At 39.4% G+C, this 21,661-nt stretch overlaps 1 protein-coding gene across 1 annotated transcript in view; it reads right to left on the bottom strand.

The window, feature by feature from the left end:
* The window catches only part of LOC124788137 (mucin-5AC-like), a 329,966-nt gene that overhangs the window by 26,362 nt on the left and 281,943 nt on the right, over positions 1–21,661 (bottom strand). Inside the window, exons 9-12 of the mRNA XM_047255279.1 lie at positions 17,714–17,957; positions 15,118–15,246; positions 7,035–7,142; positions 6,787–6,945 (exon numbers count right to left, since the gene is read on the bottom strand). Coding sequence (XP_047111235.1) covers positions 6,787–6,945; positions 7,035–7,142; positions 15,118–15,246; positions 17,714–17,957 — 640 coding nt within the window. The remainder of the gene's footprint in view (positions 1–6,786; positions 6,946–7,034; positions 7,143–15,117; positions 15,247–17,713; positions 17,958–21,661) is intronic.

Here is a 21,661-nt window from a genome sequence, read left to right on the forward strand (position 1 = left end):
CATAGTATACAGAGAAGAACGCACTTGATGTGGGGACCATTTCTTGAAACACGTCATGTAAAGTATTGTTGTTGGGGTCTTCAGTCCTGAGACTGGTTTGATGCAGCTCTCCATGCTACTCTATCCTGTGCAAGCTGCTTCATCTCCCAGTACCTACTGCAACCTACATCCTTCTGAATCTGTTTAGTGTATTCATCTCTTGGACTCCCTCTACGATTTTTACCCTCCACGCTGCCCTCCAATACTAAACTGGTGATCCCTTGATGCCTCAGAACATGTCCTACCAACCGATCCCTTCTTATAGTCAAGTTGTGCCACAAACTCCTCTTTTCCCCAATTCTATTCAATACCTCCTCATTAGTTATGTGATCTACCCATCTAATCTACAGCATTCTTCTGTAACACCACATTTTGAAAGCTTCTATTCTCTTCTTGTCCAAACTATTTATCGTCCATGTTTCACTTCCATACATGGCTACACTCCATACAAATACTTTTAGAAACGACTTCCTGACACTTAAATCTATACTCGATGTTAACAAATTTCTCTTCTTCAGAAACGCATTCCTTGCCATTGCCAGTCAACACTTCATATCCTCTCTACTTCGACCATCATCAGTTATTTTGCTCCCCAAATAGCAAAACTCATTTACTACTTTAAGTGTCTCATTTCCTAATCTAATTCCCTCAGCATCACCCGACTATATTCGACTACATTCCATTATCCTCGTTTCGCTTTTGTTGATGTTCATCTTATATCCTCCTTTCAAGACACTGTCCATTCCGTTCAACTGCTCTTCCAAGTCCTTTGCTGTCTCTGACAGAATTACAATGTCATCGGCGAACCTCAACATTTTTATTTCTTCTCCATGGATTTTAATACCTACTCCAAATTTTTCATTTGTTTCCTTTACTGCTTGCTCAATATACTGATTGAATAACATCGAGGAGAGGCTACAACCCTGTCTCACTCCCTTCCCAACCACTGCTTCCCTTTCATGTCCCTCGACTCTTATAACTGCCAGCTGGTTTCTGTACAAATTGTAAATAGCCTTTCGCTCCCTGTATTTTACCCCTGCCACCTTCAGGATTTGAAAGAGAGTATTCCAGTCAACATTGTCAAAAGCTTTCTCTAAGTCTACAAATGCTAGAAACGTAGGTTTGCCTTTCCTTAATCTTCCTTCTAAGATAACTCGTAGGGTCAGTATTGCCTCACGTGTTCCAATATTTCTACGAAATCCAAACTGATCTTCCCCAAGGTCGGCTTCTACCAGTTTTTCCATTCATCTGTAAAGAATTCGCGTTAGTATTTTGCAGCTGTGACTTATTAAACTGATAGTTCGGTAATTTTCACATCTGTCAACACCTGCTTTCTTTGGGATTGGAATTATTATATTCTTCTTGAAGTCTGAGGGTGTTTCACCTGTCTCATAAATTTTGCTCAACAGATGGTACAGTTTTGTCAGGACTGGCTCTCCCAAGGCAGTCAGTAGTTCTAATGGAATGCTGTCTACACCCGGGGCCTTGTTCGACTTAGGTCTTTCAGTGCTCTGTCAAACTCTTCACGCAGTATCATATCTCCCATTTCATCTTCATCTACACCCTCTTCCATTTCCATAATATTGCCCTGAAGTACATCGCTCTTGTATAAACCCTCTATATACTCCTTCCATCTTTCTGCTTTCCCTTCTGTGCTTAGAACTGGATTTCCATCTGAGCTCTTGTTATTCATACAAGTGGTTCTCTTTTCTCCAAAGGTCTCTTTAATTTTCCTGTAGGCAGTATCTATCTTACCCCTAGTGAGATAAGCCTCTACATCCTTACATTTGTCCTCTAGCCATGCCTGCTTAGCCATTTTGCACTTCTTGTCGAGCTCATTTTTGAGACGTTTGTATTCCTTTTTGCCTGCTTCATTTACTGCATTTTTATACATTCTTCTTTCATCAATTCAATTCAATATTTCTTCTGTCACCCAAGGATTTCTACTAGCCCTCGTCTTTTTACCTACTTTATCCTCTGCTGCCTTCACGACTCCATCCCTCAAAGCTACCCATTCTTCTTCTACTGTATTTCTTTCCCCCATTCTTGTAGATTGTTCCCTTATGCTCTCCCTGAAATTCTGTACAACCTCTGGTTTAGTCAGTTTATCCAGGTCCCATCTCCTTAAATTCCCACCTTCTTGCAGTTTCTTCAGTTTTAATCTACAGTTCATAACCAATAGATTGTGGTCAGAGTCCACATCTGCCCCTGGAAATTTCTTACAATTTAAAACCTGGTTCCTAAATCTCTGTCTTACCATTATATAATCTATCTAAAACCTGTCAGTATCTCCATGCTTCTTCCATGTATACAACCTTCTTTTATGATTCTTGAACCAAGTGTTAGCTATGATTAAGTTATGTTCTGTGTGTAAAGTATAACCAAAGGAATAATATGACTGGTAGCAGAAAAATTGTTTATAAATAAACCCATTGTTTTCACAGTCACACGCTTTTACAGACTTTCGAGTACAGCTTTTTTTTGTTTTGTTTTTGAGTCGTCTGATGTAAGATAAGTCGTTTATATTACTATTGTTACCTCACTTGTATGGTGAGTGATAATTCCTTACAATATAAATGTTTAAACAACATCTTTTGAAGTAGTTCCTTGTTATTTATTTCAGTTTGACAGTTTCTTCTGTAGATCATTAATGCCGACAAGGTGTCCAATAGTGAAAAGTCAACACAGTACTCATCAGGAAAAGTGGCCAAGGTCTCCAACCCAATAAGAGTTAGTTACTTCCAAAAAAACATGCAAAACACAATGGATAAAATGGATGAAGTTATCATCCATCATTCTAGTCCTTTGTGACAATTTTAAATTAATTAAGTTATATTATTTAAAATCATCTCTGTTCTATATGGCCTAGTACAAAAGTCTGATATTGAAAATGATCTGCTGGAGCCACTGTTGTTCTTTCTGATACTAGGTTGTGAAGATGCATAGAAAATGTGCCTGGAAATCAGAAAAACATGGGATACTGTTGCCATGGCACTGAAAGCATTTAGATATGAAAAATTTGTCACTATGTAAGCATTCAGAAAAAGGCATGTAATACTGATAGCTCATAATTTACATAGATTCAAAATGCTTCTATCAGTAAGCATGATTTGCTGAAAACTAAATTTCTCTCTGTGTGGTCACTTAAGTATTTCCGACCACCTCCCCCCCCCCCCCCCCCCCCCCTACCCCTACTTTCCCCATTCCTATGCAGCGTGGGTTGGATCTTAAGCAAAAAATTTAGCAAGCACTGCTGTAATGTGTAAAAGATGGTGGGTATGAATTACAAACTCACATCTTTAGATATTTCAAAAAAAACTTTATAAATGTTCAGAATTTAGTCATAAAATAGTTCGTTCCATATCACTACAATTTATCAGACAAATGATCCATAAAACATGAAACTAACTAACTAACTCTACTTTCCAAGCCTGTTTCTGTTCTTAACCCCTTTCCAAATTGTTAAAAAGTATGGCACAAGAACCATTCCCAATGTCCATACCATGTAGGTACTCTTGTGGTTATGTTACATCATGTGCTACATTTGTTTCAGCCTTTCCAATTTCAACAACAACAGGTGCACTTCAATATATAAGGAAAATACTACAGTGATTTACACGCAGTTTTGGGACAAGAGAGAAGGAAGATTTTCTGGATAGTTGCAACTATCTCAACACAATCTGCCAATGCAAGAGTTTTGTAGGGTCCACTCTTGGTGAGATAGCTGATCACATATATTATTACATTATTACAATCACAATTGCCAAGAGTTTTGAGCATTGCCCAAAACAGGTAACAATCAGGCAGGCTCATGTCAGGTGAATATTGGGAATATAGCCATATCTGACAGCCCATCTGGGTGAGCACTACAGAAACTTCTCAGTTCATATTGGAACAGGCCATGTTATTGTGCATGAGCAGACTTTTCCTCAATGTTTCTTGCTCTTTTGTAACAGGCCACCTCACACACTTGCCGCCTTCAACAGTTCCTGCTTCAGAACACTAAATGCAACCAAAACTTTGCTTGACATCTGAGGATGTCACCCAGAATTTCTTCTGCTTTGATGTTGAGTACATTCATCGCTACTTGGTCTCCATGATAATGGGGGCATGACTCATTGCCAGTCACAAGTTGGTATGGGAGCCCCTTGGCCTCAATACAGTGCAGCATGATATTCCAATTACTGCTCTAATATACTCCTTCCTGAGCTTTCTTTTTTTAATGCTTTTCTCCATACCTGTCACTTGTCAACAATCTTCTTCAGTTGAGCATGATTACTGTGTCCCACATCTTCAAGAAGCTCATATAGATAAACATACTTAGCCCTCCTCTAGCAGTTCATTCTGTGTATCATCCCTGCAGATACAGTTTTCAGCAAAGGCTCAGATACAGAAATACACCCAATCATTCCATCTCTCTGATTCATTACATTAGTTTTTCAGCATTTTTTTTCTCATTCACTCATTGTGGGGCATTTTCTTTATTTGATCAATTCATCCAAACTTCAGCAGTTCCTTGCAAAGCCACATTTAAAATGCTTCTGACTATTTCATTTCTATCTTCACCACTGTTCATGTTTAGCACCCATATAGAGTTATATTCTGAATATAGCTTTTCAGGTAACTTTTTATGGTCTCAAGATTTATCTTTTCAGTTGTCAACAACTGTCATTCTTACACTGAGAGTGTTTGAATTGTCCAACACTACGTCTTTCTTCTCTTTTACATCTTTATCTACCCTACTTTCAAGATAGCACAATTTTCCACATTCTTCCATCTTGTTCAAGTCCCCTGTGCTGCTGTTGCACATTTTTGACGAGGCACAACAGTAGCGGTCTATACTTAAGGTGTTCATGGATTATATTCTTCAGTGTGAACTGGGAAAATTCCATAGCTGCTTCTCTACCTGAGAAGTTGATGATATTAGGGAAGGAAATTTGCTACTCACCAGCACAGCAAAAAGATTCACACAATTATAGCTTTTGGCCATTAAGGCCTTTGTCAGAAACAGACACACACACACACACACACACACACACACACACACAAACACACACACACACACACGTCTGCTATCTCAGACAACTGAAACCACACTGCCAGAGAAGTTAATGAGCCATCTGTCCACAATAATCTGTTTCATCTGCTAGATGTTGGCCAACATTTCAACATTTATCACCCATTCAAAACATAATAATTTTTTAACAATTTGTAAATTGCTTTCTAGGATTAAGTATGCTCTCCAAACATTGTCATCAGTTTCTGTATATCTCAGCCCCCACTCAGCCCCCACAGAAACATTTTCTCCACAACTGCCCTTGTTGGTCATTACCCATGTTGCATAAGCAATTATTGGAAAAGGTTAAAAAAGAGTTTAACAGTGGACAAAAACAGCACATCTTCTGGTGCCCAGAGAGACTATAATTTTAACTTATTGCAAATGTACATCTCTTCCAAATTCTTTCTGTTCTTGTGTCTATCGCAAGATCATTTTTACCATCAATGATACAGTTAACCTATCATTTCCAGCACTACTTTATAGAATTCACCTTATAATAAGGTTTTAACAACAATTTTAATATCTCATTATCTCACCAATTTCAAAGATGGACTGCTATGTCCAAAGTTTTTAACAGAGTGTGTCTTGGGATTTTCTGAAGTTTATATAGTTGACACTGTTTCGTCATATGTTATTCCACGGTATAACTTCCTATGATATCCCCATACTAACAATCAGTTCACACACAACTTCCCACATACTATTTAAAACACTCCTGTAGCTGGATACAGTCCTTTGTTCATTCTTATCTCTACATAAAAAGAAACCTAATTTTCAAAATCTGATTTTACCCATTAGTAACTCCAATTGCCATTTAGCTTCCACATATAAGTAGCAGAAATTAGACAACAAGCATTGTAGAATGTAGATCTACACATAGGTTAGTTTTTCAAGATGTTACACTTATGTGTTTATACATTGTATCCCACCATTAAGGAAAATATTCACGGATTTGAAAGGAGTCAATGTCAACATTAGCAGGGAGACACAGCTATTCTGAATTACTTCTGTTATTAACAGTTAACAAAAGTTGAATTGTTATGTTATTTGCACATAGAAATTATATAAATTAATGTAGGCCTAATATAATCAGCAGCATTTCCACTTCTTAGGTAACTCAATAATTGTACGAGTGGAACTAATACTTGTGAAAGACTAACAGTTATCTACATTTTGTGCAGTGAAAGCAGCATTCTTGCCACTACTGACAAACTGCACTTGCATATATATGGCTCTGAGCACTATGGGACTTAACATCTGAGGTCATCAGCCCCTAGAACTTAAAACTATTTAAACCTAACTAATCGAAGGACATCACACACATCCATATCCGAGGCAGGATTTGAACCTGCGATTGTAGCAGTCGCGCAGTTCCAGACTGAAGCGCCTAGAACCGCTTGGCCACACTGGCCAGCAAACTGTACTTGCAGCACTAGATCTGATGATGATCTGCTAGTCAGATGAAAACCAGTCATCATTAATAACAAATTATGATCCAGAAGGTGTTTCTCATTGAAATATATGTATATGCTCCCTCTCTCAGCAATGCAATTTACTGAAGTAATTAATATTTAACAATCTCTTAGAATACAACAAGAAATGCTTAAATATGGTGCTAGCTAGGAACACAGAATTTCTTATGTAGCACTTTGTAGTTCTCATTAAAACTAAAATTTTATTTTACTTACCAGAAGATCTACTTTTCGTTGCTTTCCTGTTTCATCTGATCCTGTTTTATAAGATCTTGCCCTACCAGTATACTTATTTGATCGCCTTCTTGTCTCCAGTTTATTCAGATGAACTTCATTGTTCTGATTTTCTTTATCTTCATCAGCATTTATCTCATCCTGTAGAAATATATAATAAGTGATATGTTGAAGTTCAGATGATAATCCATTCAATATAATTCACCAATCAGAAAAATAGTGAATTTTACCTCGGATAAGGAGGGTGTAAAAACAGAAACCACTTTATCCGAACTTTTAGTAATGAATGTGTCCTCAGGAGAACTAGACAACAGTGATGGCTGTGTGGTTTTCTCATCCTGAAAATAAAATACACAAGTTGAATGCCAGAAAATATATAATAAGTAAGTTGCTTCATACAACAGTGACAATATAAGTGCACTAATGGGGCCAGTGTTTTTCCACTGTGTGCTACTGTTGCTAACTGTTCACATGATGAATCCAGGTGAGTAGACACAATGAATGTAGGCTGCAAATGAGATCCTATTTTGTAATTTCCTATGGTCTGTAAATACAGTTAGCTAGTATTTTGTTTTACTAGGTTAGACTTGAACACCATTATCAGAAGTTTTGTCACACTCAGAAATAAGACATGTATGAGTAGCTTACTGCAATGAAAAATGTCATCTCAGGTTTTGCTACACATCAATCTATAACAATTATCATATTTTTGTGTTAGATTCGTTGACTTTGCCAATTCACGAGCAAATTATCAAATTCCAACCTAACCTAGGCCTTGGATTATGCTACAGGTTAGTCTGTCAGCCCATCTAGTTCCATTCCTTTCACATCTAGGCTTCACCAACTCATAACCAAATGTCACATTCCAATCCAACCTAGAGCTCAGGCCAGCCTGTCAGAATATCTAGTTTTCTTTATTTCATATTTGTTGGCTTTGCCAACTCAAAATCAAATTCTATAATGAAATTTTCATTCTGCAGTCGATTGTGCACTGATATAAAACTTCTTGGTGGATTAAAACTCTATACCAGACTGAAACTAGAACTCAGGATCTTTGCCTTGCGTGGGCAAGTACTCTAGCGAATGAGCTATCCAAACATGACTCACGACCTGTTCTCACAACTTCACTTCTGCCAGTACCTCACCTCATACCTTCCAATACGCAAAAGCTCTCCTGAGAAATATGTAAGACTACCACCCATGGAAAAAGGATGGCTTAGCCACAGCATGGGGGCTGTTTCCAGAGTAAATGTTTCAGAGTAAATTTTTTGCTCTGCAGCAGAGTATGTACAGATATAAAACTTCCTACCAGCACACACTCCGCTGTAGAATGGAAATTTCATTCTGAAAACATACTCCAGACTGTGCCTAAGCCACGTCGCCACAGTATACTTTCTTCTAGGAGTGCTAGTCTTGTAAGTTTAGCAGGAGAGCACCTGTGAACTTTGGAAGATAGGAGATGAGTTACTGACAGAAGTAAAACTGTGGGGACAGGTCGTGAATTGTGCCTGGGGAGCTCATTCACTAGTCTGCCTTCAGCAGTTCTGCAGTTGGTCCATGCTCAGCCATCCGCACCACTGTGCATGTGTAGTGTTTGTTGACTTCGGCATCACTGTACTTCTAAGCCAAACAGAGTATCATGACCAACTCTTACAGGAAGAACACCCATAAGTTCAGCTTTTTGAATGCCTATTCATGACTCAAAGTGCTGTCCGCTGAGCACTTCTTATGTGATGATGTCATGATCCCATGCGATGATCTCATTGTCATTCTCCTATCGATTGTCAGCAGTCTTGTTTACATTAAGATGACGTCTAATGCTGCCTGCAACAAGATTATCCATCGATTCATATTTTGACACTACAACAGCAACTTCAGGCCGGTTGATGTGGACCACACCTGACTTGGCCTTTGAAAGATCCATGTTTTCGAACTGCCTTCGAGGTACATGAAGACAAATTCATAACACCACTAAGCCTATATGGAAAAGTCCACAACCATGTGGCTGAAACAGGGGCATGTCCCTGGAGTTCAATAGTGTGCGATAGGTCCATATAGCCCTCATCTGCCATGTCCAATTATACATTTTTGTAGGCAGATGCTGAGCAGTGGTGATTTTCAATAGACAATCTCTTACATGTTCCAGTTGTGACAGAGATGGCTGCTTCCATAGTGAATGCCTTCAACACAACAACACACAGCTGTGACACAATGACATGGACACCAACCAAACCACAAACACTCTTCCACCAACCTAGGTGGTGGCACTGCACATCAAGCCCTCACAAGATGCAGTTCATAACCCTCTCCCAGGACTGACACAACTGGAGGCAGTGCCACTGAAAATCTGATTTCCAAATGGGCACACCTACACTAGAAGTTCACAAGGATACCCAAGAGAGTTTATAGAGATTAATAACTATATTAAATTGACCACAGCTTTTGTACCAGAATAACGCAAGTCTCTTCCTTCTTAAGACACTGACACACATTGCCGGAAGCAACAGTCACACAAACACTGCAAAACATGCCACAAGACATCAGAATCAGCCACTGAGACACCTTCACAGGACAACAAGATGGTGCACAAATCTGTTGACAAACAAGATGACTCATTATCCACTGCCATGAAGATACTTTCTCCACAAGACTGTCAGTCATTCACCAGACACTGTTAGCAAGAACCACACCCAGAAGATATGGAAAATAGCACATTTGATGTCACTGAGGTTGTTTAGTTGACTCAGTCAGCACCGCCACCTCTTGTCAATGTTGAAACTGATGGTCTGTTTTATGAGCAGATGACGTGGATTTGCCACTTCTACCTGACTGAAACGAGCCCTGCAACCAATATGGACTTCTGCAGTCCTCCACAACTAACTTCAGCAGCTACAAGCATACCAGAAGCACAAGTCCCCCACCAGCCATACTGAATAGCTACTATAAACACTAATATCAGTTCTTGGATTAACTTCAATTACTCCACAACACGCTATGAGCAATGGACGTTGACATCACCCTGCTACAAGAATTGAGGCAGAGACTTGGTTCTGGTCTTATGGATATGAGATGCACTCCGCCCTGATGGATAAGCAACACATCGGCATGTCCATCCTCCTCTGAGAAGAGATTTCACTTCCCGACGTTGCATATCTACAAGTAGCACGAGGGATGACCCCGACAGTTGAAGGAACCAGATTTCACAAATCTCTACGCATCTTCACACATGGATAAATGGAGGACCTCATCATGGGTACAGATTTCAAATGCATTCTCGAGCATACAGACCAATACCCACAGTTCACCACATACCCAGAACTCCGCTCTTGGTCTAGCACCTTCATCTCGTCAACACTTGGAGACTGGTACATGGTGACCACCCAGGGCTTAAACACATTACAAGCCACTCTGCCAGCCAACTCAGCAGATTGTATATCGCTGAAGCTCTAACAGCCAGTCTTCTTAATGCAGAATATTGGCTGTCTGTCTTTTCAGATGATGACATTGAAATCTGTACCATCAACCTCCGTAGACAATCTATATGTCACATCACAGGACTCTGGAAACTCAACACTGTGCTATATAACAAGACCCTGAATGTCAACAACAGCTCACAGACACACAGCAGGCTCATGTTAACCACATCAAATCATGTGGGAACACATTGTCGTGATGGATACTGTGTGCCTGACTCACCGGTCGCTACACCTTTACACAATATGTTAAAGCCAAAGCCAGGTGAATCACCACACAACACATTTTTACTACAGTACTGTACACAATCTCGTGGACCACACCCATCCCCAGATCATAAAAAAGAAGTTCAATGTATCATAGCAAAATTTTTAACCTTGACCAGATGCTGCTTAGAGTGAGCTGTTGTATGAGCACACAGCCAAGACAGGATTAGTGGTGAAGTGGATTACATCATTCAAAATTTTTGATGATGTCAACAGGCCTTAATGTCAATTTTAGATCGATCTGATGGATGATGGCTGACACTGCAAGCTCACATCACTAATGCCCTCACAACAAGCTGCAGATACCTTTGTCAAGAAGTAATGAATGATGGAGGAACTACTGTCAAGGTTCTCAAGGAGGTCCACACCGTGGCAGCAACCCTCCTCACCATGGAAGTGACCACCAAAAATGTCCTTGCAGCTGTGGCCAATGGATCACTGAATTGGTCTCCTGGCCTGGACAGCTTACCGCTGGAGACTTTTCAAACTTTTCCAGTTCTGATGTTATCGCAATGGAGAGACATGTACTGGAAACTTCTGTCTGGCACAGTGTTCTCACCACCACAGTTCATGGGAGGTTTACCTATCCCAGTGCAAAGCACACGGGAGGAACACAGCTTAATAGTTACTGGCCAGACACATTACTACATTCCGATTTCAATATTTTCACATACCTTCAAACTATGTGACCCAAACATATGTTACAGCAAGCTGTGTTCCACGACAAACCTTCTTAGGTGGCAATAACAAGATCCAGACTGCCCTCAGTAAATATTTAGATGTCATCATCATGGCAAGACACATCTGACTGCCAGCTGTTTTAATCCCCACTGACTTCAACCAAGTGTTAGACCACATCAACTACGCATTCCTGAATGCAGAGATGTACCAGGTGGTAATTAGCCAAATGTTCACACAGGTGATCATATGACTCCTTCAAGGGGCAACATCCTGGATGGATGGAAGACACAGGCAACCCATATGGACTGAGCACTCAGTATGGTAGGGTTACCTGCTGTTGGCTGTGCTTTTACATCACTGCGATGGAAACACTCATCTGTGGTCTATGGAAATGCCTGGTGGGTATTCCACTCCAGGAGCATGTTTACCGATGTTGCACCTACATAGACAACTTGGCCCTCAGTGTACGTTTAGTGGCCAAAATAGAGGCTACAAAGCACAGGATTGCCTGTTACAGCACTTTTCACAAAATCATGTGCCACAAAGGTCAGCCAGGACCTTCCCACAGGTAACACAACCCCCTTTCAACAGATAGACGCCCTCTGGTGTCTTTAAAAGGTGTACACATGTGACTTTAGCAATCAGTTTTTTTGTGCTTCTACAATGCATCCAGGCAAACCTACAGAGCCATCTGCTGAATGTGGGCCAGAGGGTCATTTTTGCCAACACATTTCTGGCAGCCCAGATACCCCACGTTACGCAGATTCTGCCCATCACTGCAACAATGGTGGCCAGACTGCAGGCGGCCTTTGGGTATTTTATATGTTTTGGAGATATCCTTGAAAGTCCAGTATGATGCCCTCACTTTAGAGAAGTGAGATGGTGGCCTAGCTCAGGTTAACATTGCAGCTAGGGCCACAGCAATTTACACCAATGCCATGGCCTGGTTGTGGATATTAGATTCGCTGGATATTAGATTCCAGGATATTAGATTTACTGGACTGCTGACTGCTGAATTCACACCTACTTTGAGATGCCCGCCAACATTAGTGGCACATATTGCACATCCAGTTCCACACATTGGCCGTTTCCTTCTGGAACATCTCTACATATGTGCCGAGCTCCCAGGAACCAGGAAAACGACCACCCAAGACATCTAACATCTTCTACAACTGTCTCCACCCCCAGATTTTGTAGACCACAGTTTGGAAAATGATCCATCAAACATACTACACCACTGACACTACAGCAATGAGGTATCTTTTCGTCAATGGCAAATATGCTACAAGACAGAAACTGTACCGCACTGTGCTGGTGGACTCACCCCTGTGCCTCAAGTGTAATATCAAAGATACGGATTTACACAGTTTCGTGTGATGAGCAGCAGCGGACATCTGGACCCTTGTACAGAAGATCATGGCTTTCTACCTCAGTGTACCACAACATCACTGCTCTCCTACCATGCTGATATTTTCTGATTTCCTATCATCTAAATGGTATGGATGACATCATCAGTATGGTAGACTCATGGATGTGTCTCCAAGTACAACACCACATCCCACACCACATCCAACACTATCGGGCCAATTTCGGGAATTATTTACAGTATATTTTTGTCAACCAGTCCAGGAGCTGGAATCTTGATGAAGCGTATCAATTAAGACGAGATGAGACATCCCCCCCCCCCCCTTTCCACTATCTGAGTAGACATTGTTCCAACCACAAGACACTATTGAACTTGACACCACATCTCTTCATAGTTTCCTTAACTTTCCCCCTCCTTTTTTAGGGTTCCAAGCCTCGACCTGTAAAAACAGAACTCTTTGTTGCCCATCTGTCTGTCTGATAGTTAAGAACCCATTTTTTCAGAAACGGGTACACGTATTAAGTTAATATTTATGTCACATACTAAGGTCTATGATCTATAAGAGGTGTAAAAAAAAATTTAAGCCTCTAAGTCAATGCAATCAAACGATTAGGCTATTTAAATCACATATTTTGATACTCAAAAACTCACTCATCAAAACCTATAGAGTACTTCCCGTTGTGCTAGAATCATGAAATTTGGCAAGAAGCAACGTTCCACAATACAAGTACAGAAAAAAATCCATAAGCTGTTAATTTGTACTTAAAACACACACAAAATTTCTCTCAGTTTTTATCTGTCTGTCTGTCCATCTGTCTGTTAAGACCCATTTTTCTCTGGAACAAGTTGGCATATCAAGTTCAGATCTATGCCTTAAGTCTATGGCACCTTGGTGGTGTAAAAATTTAACCTTCTAAGCCAATGCAACCAAAAGATTCACCCATTTATGTACATGTTTTGATACTTGCAAACTCACTCATCATCAAAACCTATAGAATACTTCCCATTGACTATGCATCCTGAAATTCGGCAAGTTGTAAGATTTCACAGTACAAGTACAGCAAAAAAAATCCAAAGACTGTAAAATTGTAAAGTCTATCACACAAAAATATCTTTTTGGCATTAGAATATACACTGCATTCACCATCTGTCAAAAGCATAATAGATGAACATTACTGCATGGAATACTATACTCATACATAGATAATTCAGTTTGTACTGAGCCCTCAGTGCGTGAGTTGCACTCGCACTTGACCAATTGTTTTCTCTTCATCTTCTAAATATTTTCCCTTACACGTTTATTCACAGATAACTTGCATCCACAACCTTATTTGTTTTTATTTTTCATGTGCACTGCTACAGTTCCCACTTGTTAATCCTATAAATAAATATTTTTTAAATTAAAAAAAAATATTTGCAGAGCACTTGGCCATAAAAAGCAAAGGTCCCAAGTCCCAGTATCAGTATGGCATACAGTTTTAATCTGCCAGGAAGTTTCATGTAAGTGCATACTCCACTACAGAGGGAAAATTTCATTCTGAAAAATTCCCACAGGCTGTGGTGAAACGATAACTCTGCAACATCCTATTTTGCATGAATGTTAGACCTTGAAGTTTCACAGGAGAGCTTCTGTAAAGTTCAGAAGGTAGGAGGTGAGGTACTGGGTGAAGTAAGGCTGTGAGGACTCAATTGGGTAGCTCAGTCAGTAGAGCACTTACCCACAAAAGGCAAAGGCCCTGAGTTCGAGTCTTCTGTCTCGCACAGAGTTTTAATTTGTCAGGAAGTATCACATCAGTACAAACTCCACAAAGAGTGAAAATTTCATTCTGCAAACATCCCACCCACTGTGGCCAAGCTCTGTCACCTTAATATCCTTTCTTCCATTGGTGCTAGTACTGCAGACTTCACATGAGAGCTCCTATGAAATTCAGAAGATCCTGTTGTCAGAGCACTTGTTTATGAAAGGCAAATGTCACAAGTTCGAGTCTCAATCTGGCATACAGTTTTAATCTTGTGGGAAGTTTCACAACCAAAATGTCACATTTCAAATTAATATGGCCTTAGACTTCACTAAAGGTCAGTCTATTCTGTCAGCACAGCTAGCTTTTTCCAGTCATCAAACCAATATAAAAATTTGTAAGCAACCTTAAAATTCATAATAAAGAGATCAGTAAAAGTTATTCTGGGACTCTCTGTGTTGAAAAGGAATGTAATCATTTCGTATCTTATACCAAAATAAATCATTACATTCAGTGATTGTCACTGGCTACTGTGCATTACCACCAAATTGGTTGCAACAAACATCAACAAATGGCCAACTTCACCACAAGACACCATAAGTGCACTATAACCACATCCTCTTTTGCATTGTTATAATATAATAATTACTTTATGATGTGTTGCAGTAATTATTTACATGCTAAATTGACTTCCTCTGCAAAACTAAGGGTATCTTGGACAGAAATGTGATTTGTTTTGTCTAATATATGTTATACAATTAATTAGAAGTTAAATCTCTGCACTTACCTTTGTATCAACAGAAGACTTTATCTTGTGTATGAACTCAGGAGGATAGTTCTCAGACTCATCAATTTCATCTTTTACTGAAGTAGTTTCAGTTGTTAATTTTTTACTGGAAGTGCCTCTTCTTGTGTTCTGGAAGGTGAAATGGAGGTAAACTCTGGTGTCAGTACCAAGTACAGGGAAACCTGTGATTCATTTTCACAACATTCATTTGCAAATACCAGTCTTAAGATTATAAAACTGTCTTATGAACTCATTAAGAAATTTATTTCAATCCCTACTAAAAGTTCAAACTCAACTCAGTTGTTTTCTGCTGGAGCTACATTTTGTAATATACTAAATGGGCTATAATTATTCATTAATACACACTTTGTTGATGAATTTTAAATATTTATGTGAGCAATTAGATAACTGGACATTAACTGTTTCGAAATTTCAAAGTAGGTTGGAGTAAACAAAGCACAACCCTTGGGCTATAAGGGTAGCAGCCTAACATAGAGGGATTCCTTGAAAAATACAAATCTGGTTTCATAATGAAGCATGCTACATAAAACAACTTGCAAATGACATGGGTTAGCAGAGAGTGTCTGTATTACATTAGGAGCTGTTCTGTATTGTGCTAGTAACTGTTCCATAGTACAAAGAACTGTTTAACTTCAGTAAAAGTTCATAGGGTAGTTATATGTATAACGGAACTGATATGGGGGAAAAATACTCAGAATAAATAGGGAGTATCATTTTATATAAAAAAGATGATGCTGTAGTATACAGAAAAGTTGCAGCATTAGAAAATTGTAGCGAAATGCAGGAAGATCTGCAGCAGATAGGCACTTGGTGCAGGGAGTGGCAACTGACCCTTAACATAGACAAATGTAATGTATTGCGAATACATAGAAAGAAGGATGCTTTATTGTATGATTATATGATAGCGGAACAAAAACTGGTAGCAGTTACTTCTGTAAAATATCTGGGAGTATGCGTACGGAATGATTTGAAGCGGAATGATCATATGAAATTAATTGTTGGTAAGGCAGGTACCAGGTTGAGATTCATTGGGAGAGTCCTTAGAAAATATAGTCCATCAACAAAGGAGGTGGCTTACAAAACACTCGTTCGACCTATATTTGAGTAATGCTCATCAGTGTAGGATCCGTACCAGATCGGGTTGATGGAGGAGATAGAGAAGATCCAAAGAAGAGCGGCGCATTTCGTCACAGGGTTATTTGGTAACCGTGATAGTGTTACAGAGATGTTTAGCAAACTCAAGTGGTAGACTCTGCAAGAGAGGCGCTCTGCATCACGGTGTAGCTTGCTCGCCAGGTTTCGAGAGGGGGCGTTTTTGGATAAGGTATCGAATATATTGCTTCCCCCTACTTATACCTCCCGAGGAGATCACGAATGTAAAATTAGAGAGATTCGAGCACGCACGGAGGCTTTCCGACAGTCATTCTTCCCATGAACCATACGCGACTGGAACAGAAAAGGGAGGTAATGACAGTGGCACGTAAAGTGCCCTCGGCCACACACCGTTGGGTGGCTTGCGGAGTATAAATGTAGATGTAGATGCAATAGATTGTTATAATAAATAATGATTCTATGAGCTGATTTATAAGGTTAGCTCCACTTTATATAATTTGAAGACACACACACTGGAAAGAGATTGAATATTACCTAGGACAGCCCTAAACTATTATCTGAAAGAACATGATAATTAAAGTTTTGCATGATGTTACAGTGATAACACTGTAAAAAAAAAGAGCAAGGAAATTATAATAGTACTGGTATGTACTGGGAAAATACAAATAAAATCAACAAGTTACATTATATGAGAAACAACACATGTGAGAAACCTGGACATATCTGCGACCACAATTCATCGCAACACCTGTTTGACTGATGAATGGAAACTCAGTGAGGAAATTCAATAGTCCAAGAGGCACTCCACGGTGCAATCTTGCTCAAGCAACTAATGTAATCCTTCCATTTCAGTCTCTCACAAACATAACACTGTCATTTTGGATACACCCATGGAAACACCTACTTTAACTTTTTATTTCATATTGCATGGCATAGTTGGTTGGTTGGTTTGTGGGGGTTAAAGGGACCAGACTGGCATGGCATAGTCTGACACCTATCTGTAAGACTATTCTGCAGATGGCAGATAGCTAATACGGCAGTGTCTAGGGGAACTAGTAATACTGTGAGCCAAGGACTGTACAAAACTGCTATTTTGGCACACACATTCACTTTCATAAAATCTTAACCCCCCCCCCCCTGCTTTATGAAAAACTCCCAATGTCCTTCTGTAAACAAATGTGACTTCCCTTCTACTTTGTGGGGAGCCACTCTGCTTCGGATCTGCCACAACTTTTTGCCATCTGTGAGCAAATGTGACAGAAAAATCTGAACTTACAGCAGTTCTTTCTATCTTTTCCAATAAACAGTGTGGTCAGACTGAGAGAAATGAGTTGTACTGAGACTGTGTTGCCAGAGTTCAATCAATCATGTACAAAAGGTTCATTCAAAGAAAGGATGGAATTTGAAAATCTTGGGCTACGGAAGTGGTTACGCATTTGCTACAGATTTTACACCACTGTACCTTAAAGCTGGGACGTGCATTCGTTTCGGCATTGATCTTGCGGCTCGTTCTCTGCACAGAGGCACCTGCCGCAGAGTTCCCACTAGCATCCACATCTGATGTGGTAGAGCCTCTGCGATTTGACCTCCTGCTGTTGCTGCTGCTGCTAGGGACACTGTCTGCATGGTTACGGCCTCTCGTGGATGAGCGAGGTTGCACATCATTTTGTGATGTGTCAGCAGTAGTTAAGTCCACTGCTGTGGGCCTGGAAACAACAGACACACAATTAAGCTCTGTACAATCCACAATTGTAAGAGTCATCTCCTCCTTCAATTCTGATGACAACCGAGAAGTCTGTCAAACAACATTCAAACATCTACCGGACCTATAGTAACGTTTCAAATGAGACTAATAATGTTTACATTTTACTGCAGAGACAAATTTCTGAAAGGCTATACTCTTCAGGCAGCTGGTAGAAATGCTTGGTGTAATCAGTTTCTGCAGAATATTACTATATTATTCCAAATTTTCTGTTACATGTACTTTATGATTTATGTTAACTGTCTCCTACTCTTGGTCTGATCACCATGTAGTTTGGTCCCTTGCTCTCTAAACTAACCAATCTCCTACTCTGAAGACCTCTACCATTAAGTCTACTAATCCCAGAAAAGTGAGCTCATTCAAACAGGGTCAGCATAAACACTTGGAACGGAACTGAATAACAGAACAACACATGTACTAAAGTAAGGCCAAGAATGTCTTGGCTAAAGTAAATGAGGGTGATTAGACGATAGTGTTATCAATATATCGACAGTTTCAATTTATCGATGGCCTCTTTACTATCGATAACGCGTATACCTTTTCGTCGTATGACTGAAAATCAGAATATCTTTCAGTTTGTCTAAACGGGTCGTCCGTAATTTAATTTAAGAGATATTGGGGGGGGGGGGGGGGGGGGGCGATCCCGACTCTCCCCGCCCCCTCGCACCGACCCGCCTTTGGGAACTTACGTGCTAAAAACAGACGATATCTAAACATTATACGGATATTTTTCTGATATGTTTCTCACACAACAACGGAAATATCGCGTGAATTGGATTAACGCAACATGAGAAACTACAAAATTTCCTTACTTTTTGATCACGTGTTGTAGGCTAACTTTCAGAGAATAAAGTAGCATGACTGAACGTAAAAAAAAGAATTCACACGTACAGCCTGCAAAAGATGGAAAATTGAGTAAGGAAAGACCGAGAGAAGATTCCCAAAAAAGTGACTTCGCAAACGCTTGCGGAAACGATCGAAAAAAACCGCGTTCCTCACATTCACACACTCGTACTACTATTGTTCACATTCACAGTGCTTAGTGAAATACTCTTAATTTACGAGTGTGCATTTGATTTTATATTGTGCAAATTATGGCGTTATCAAAGTCACGATAGTTTGTTGCTATTATAATTACAGTTTTTAAATTAACTACATAACACATGTATTTATCAATTTTTTGAATATGCTTTGTAAAGGCAGTATTTTTCCGAATGAAATGTCTTGGACACCATACTAAAGCAAAGTTCTGTTAACTTATGTAAACAAGCTATTACTAAAACAACTCATACATATTTTATGACAATTAAATTTTTAATATTGGTAACGGTATATTAAAATATTTTATTTGTTTTAGTATTATTATTACGAAACTCGTACCCATCCGTGGCACGTTAAAAAATGGTACTTATATATTTGGTGAAGAGGGTCAAAGCGACAAACTGATTCCCCCCCTAAACCGAACCCTGGTACTGTTCAGCAGAAATCGCATATATCAGTGGACTGACGGTGATGCTCGCTATTTTTGTGGTAAGTGCTACGAAATCTGTCTGCAAAATCAAGAGTAGACGCACACGAAATCTTGTTATATTTGTAATCACGCTTTTGTTAATAAATTATCCACTAGTCCTTTCCGTTCGAATAATCAAAAACGTTTATTATGCGTAAGAACATCATCGTTTAATCCGGTATATAACAGCGCCTAAGCCTACAGCATGTACTAAAAACCCGTCCATGATAAATTTTTCTTCTTGGTAACGCGAATTTCACGTCTGACAATCTTTGTGGAACAATGTAAAACACCGTATTTCGGATTCCGTACCACCTCAAACTGCATGTCTTCAGAAATTAATGACGGGAACTTGTTTGCCGTTCAGGGGAATGAAATACTGTGACATCTTCAACAGAAATGGTTGGTTTATGACGACGTTTACACGCTACAATAACGATGTATCTCGACGGCACAACAGTAACAAAGAAAGCAACGTAACATTTCAAATCAAGTAGCCTAGTTCTATTAACGTTCAAACTACCAAGCGGGGTTCGCGAGATTCCATACACTTTTCCCTTATTTTGACGTCAAATGAACAGTTGCACTTAATGAAACTTTTCATTACGGTCAGATTCGCTTGTTACCTCATGTCTCTTGAGTTGGTTACATAACGAAGCGAATAAGATGAAAATAATATTTATTTTTATTTAATGGGTTCTTTATAGAACCCACTTGGCAATCAGCATGATACAAAAATTTCTTTTTATGTAAATGATTTCGTTCCACTGGCAATAATGATGCACCTAATAAATATTTCAGTACGTTCATTATTGGGAGTATGAGCAGCCATTGCTGTTTTATCTGCTTTCATTTAGTTTATTATGTAGCATAAGTGCTATTTGTGCCAGTGAAATAAAAATGACAGAAATATATCATGGCAGATATGAGCATCTTTATTAAGTAATTTCCATGGCACAGAATGATAGTAGTGCAAGTGACTCAAAAAATGAGACTGTGGAAGAGTTAAAAGAAGAAACTGCAGGTGAAATAGAAAACAATGTAAATGAAAATTATGTCAGTAAAAATGGAATATTTCGGTTTAGAAATTCACCGATATATGTTTTGGACAGTTCATAATGTTACTGAAGTCTTTCGAGAGTTACAGGTGCGACCAGTGACATTGAATCAGTAAGTGATGCTTTCAAATTGTTCTTTGATGACGGTATTACAAAAGATTGTGGACAGTATCAACATAAAGGCCCAGACGTATTATGAGGAATGGGGCGCAAGATAGCCATAAAAGCAGAAACAATGGTTGTTGACAGATGGTGACGACATTCTCATTTCTAGGTGTGTGACAACTATGACTGTTGAAAACCTAAATGGAAGCTTGTGGACTTGTGGAGCTCAAATCCTATATCCAAAAGAAATATTTTCCTTGCTTCCATGTCTCGAACTCGATTTCAGCTGTGATCTACGTTCATCAGATTTGATGACACTTCTGCAGGAAACAAAAGGAGAAAGAATGACACACTCCCTGCTGTCAGAGATGTCTTCACATTGTTTGCCAACCACTGAAAGTCTAATTACAGTTCTCATTCACACCTTACAGTAGATGAACCACTTTGTTCGTTCCAGAGGCACTGTCTGTTTGTTATTCATATGATTTCAGAAACTGCCAAGGACAGATGAAAGTATAGGGGTTTGGTTGGTGCCAAATCAAATTGTTCACTGAACTTACAAGTGTATACTGAAAAAGAAGGGAATGTCCCAGAAAAAAAGAATCAAGAACAAAGAGTAGTGTTGGATCGAACTAGCTGCGTAGAGAAGATTACAGGATCACCACTGATAATTTTTTTAGGTCTCTTCCACTTACAATTGAAGCTCACAAGAGAAATGAACCCTTTGTGAAACAATGAGGAGGCATAAGCAAGAGATATTTAAAAGTTTGTAGCCAAATCTCATTTCTCATCATGATGTTACCTTGGAGTCCTATTTCCTGAAGAAGAATCATGCTGTGATTTTACTGCACCTTGTGTCATGACCTTATGTTGATAAGTATGGAAGTGTGATTACGCATGTCAATCACATCGCGATTACGGGCAGCATGGGGTTCACGCCTGAGCCTCAGGACGTGCGCTAGCAGCGCATGTCGG

The sequence above is a fragment of the Schistocerca piceifrons genome, chromosome 3 (assembly GCF_021461385.2).
Source record: "Schistocerca piceifrons isolate TAMUIC-IGC-003096 chromosome 3, iqSchPice1.1, whole genome shotgun sequence".
Classification (NCBI taxonomy): domain Eukaryota; kingdom Metazoa; phylum Arthropoda; class Insecta; order Orthoptera; family Acrididae; genus Schistocerca; species Schistocerca piceifrons.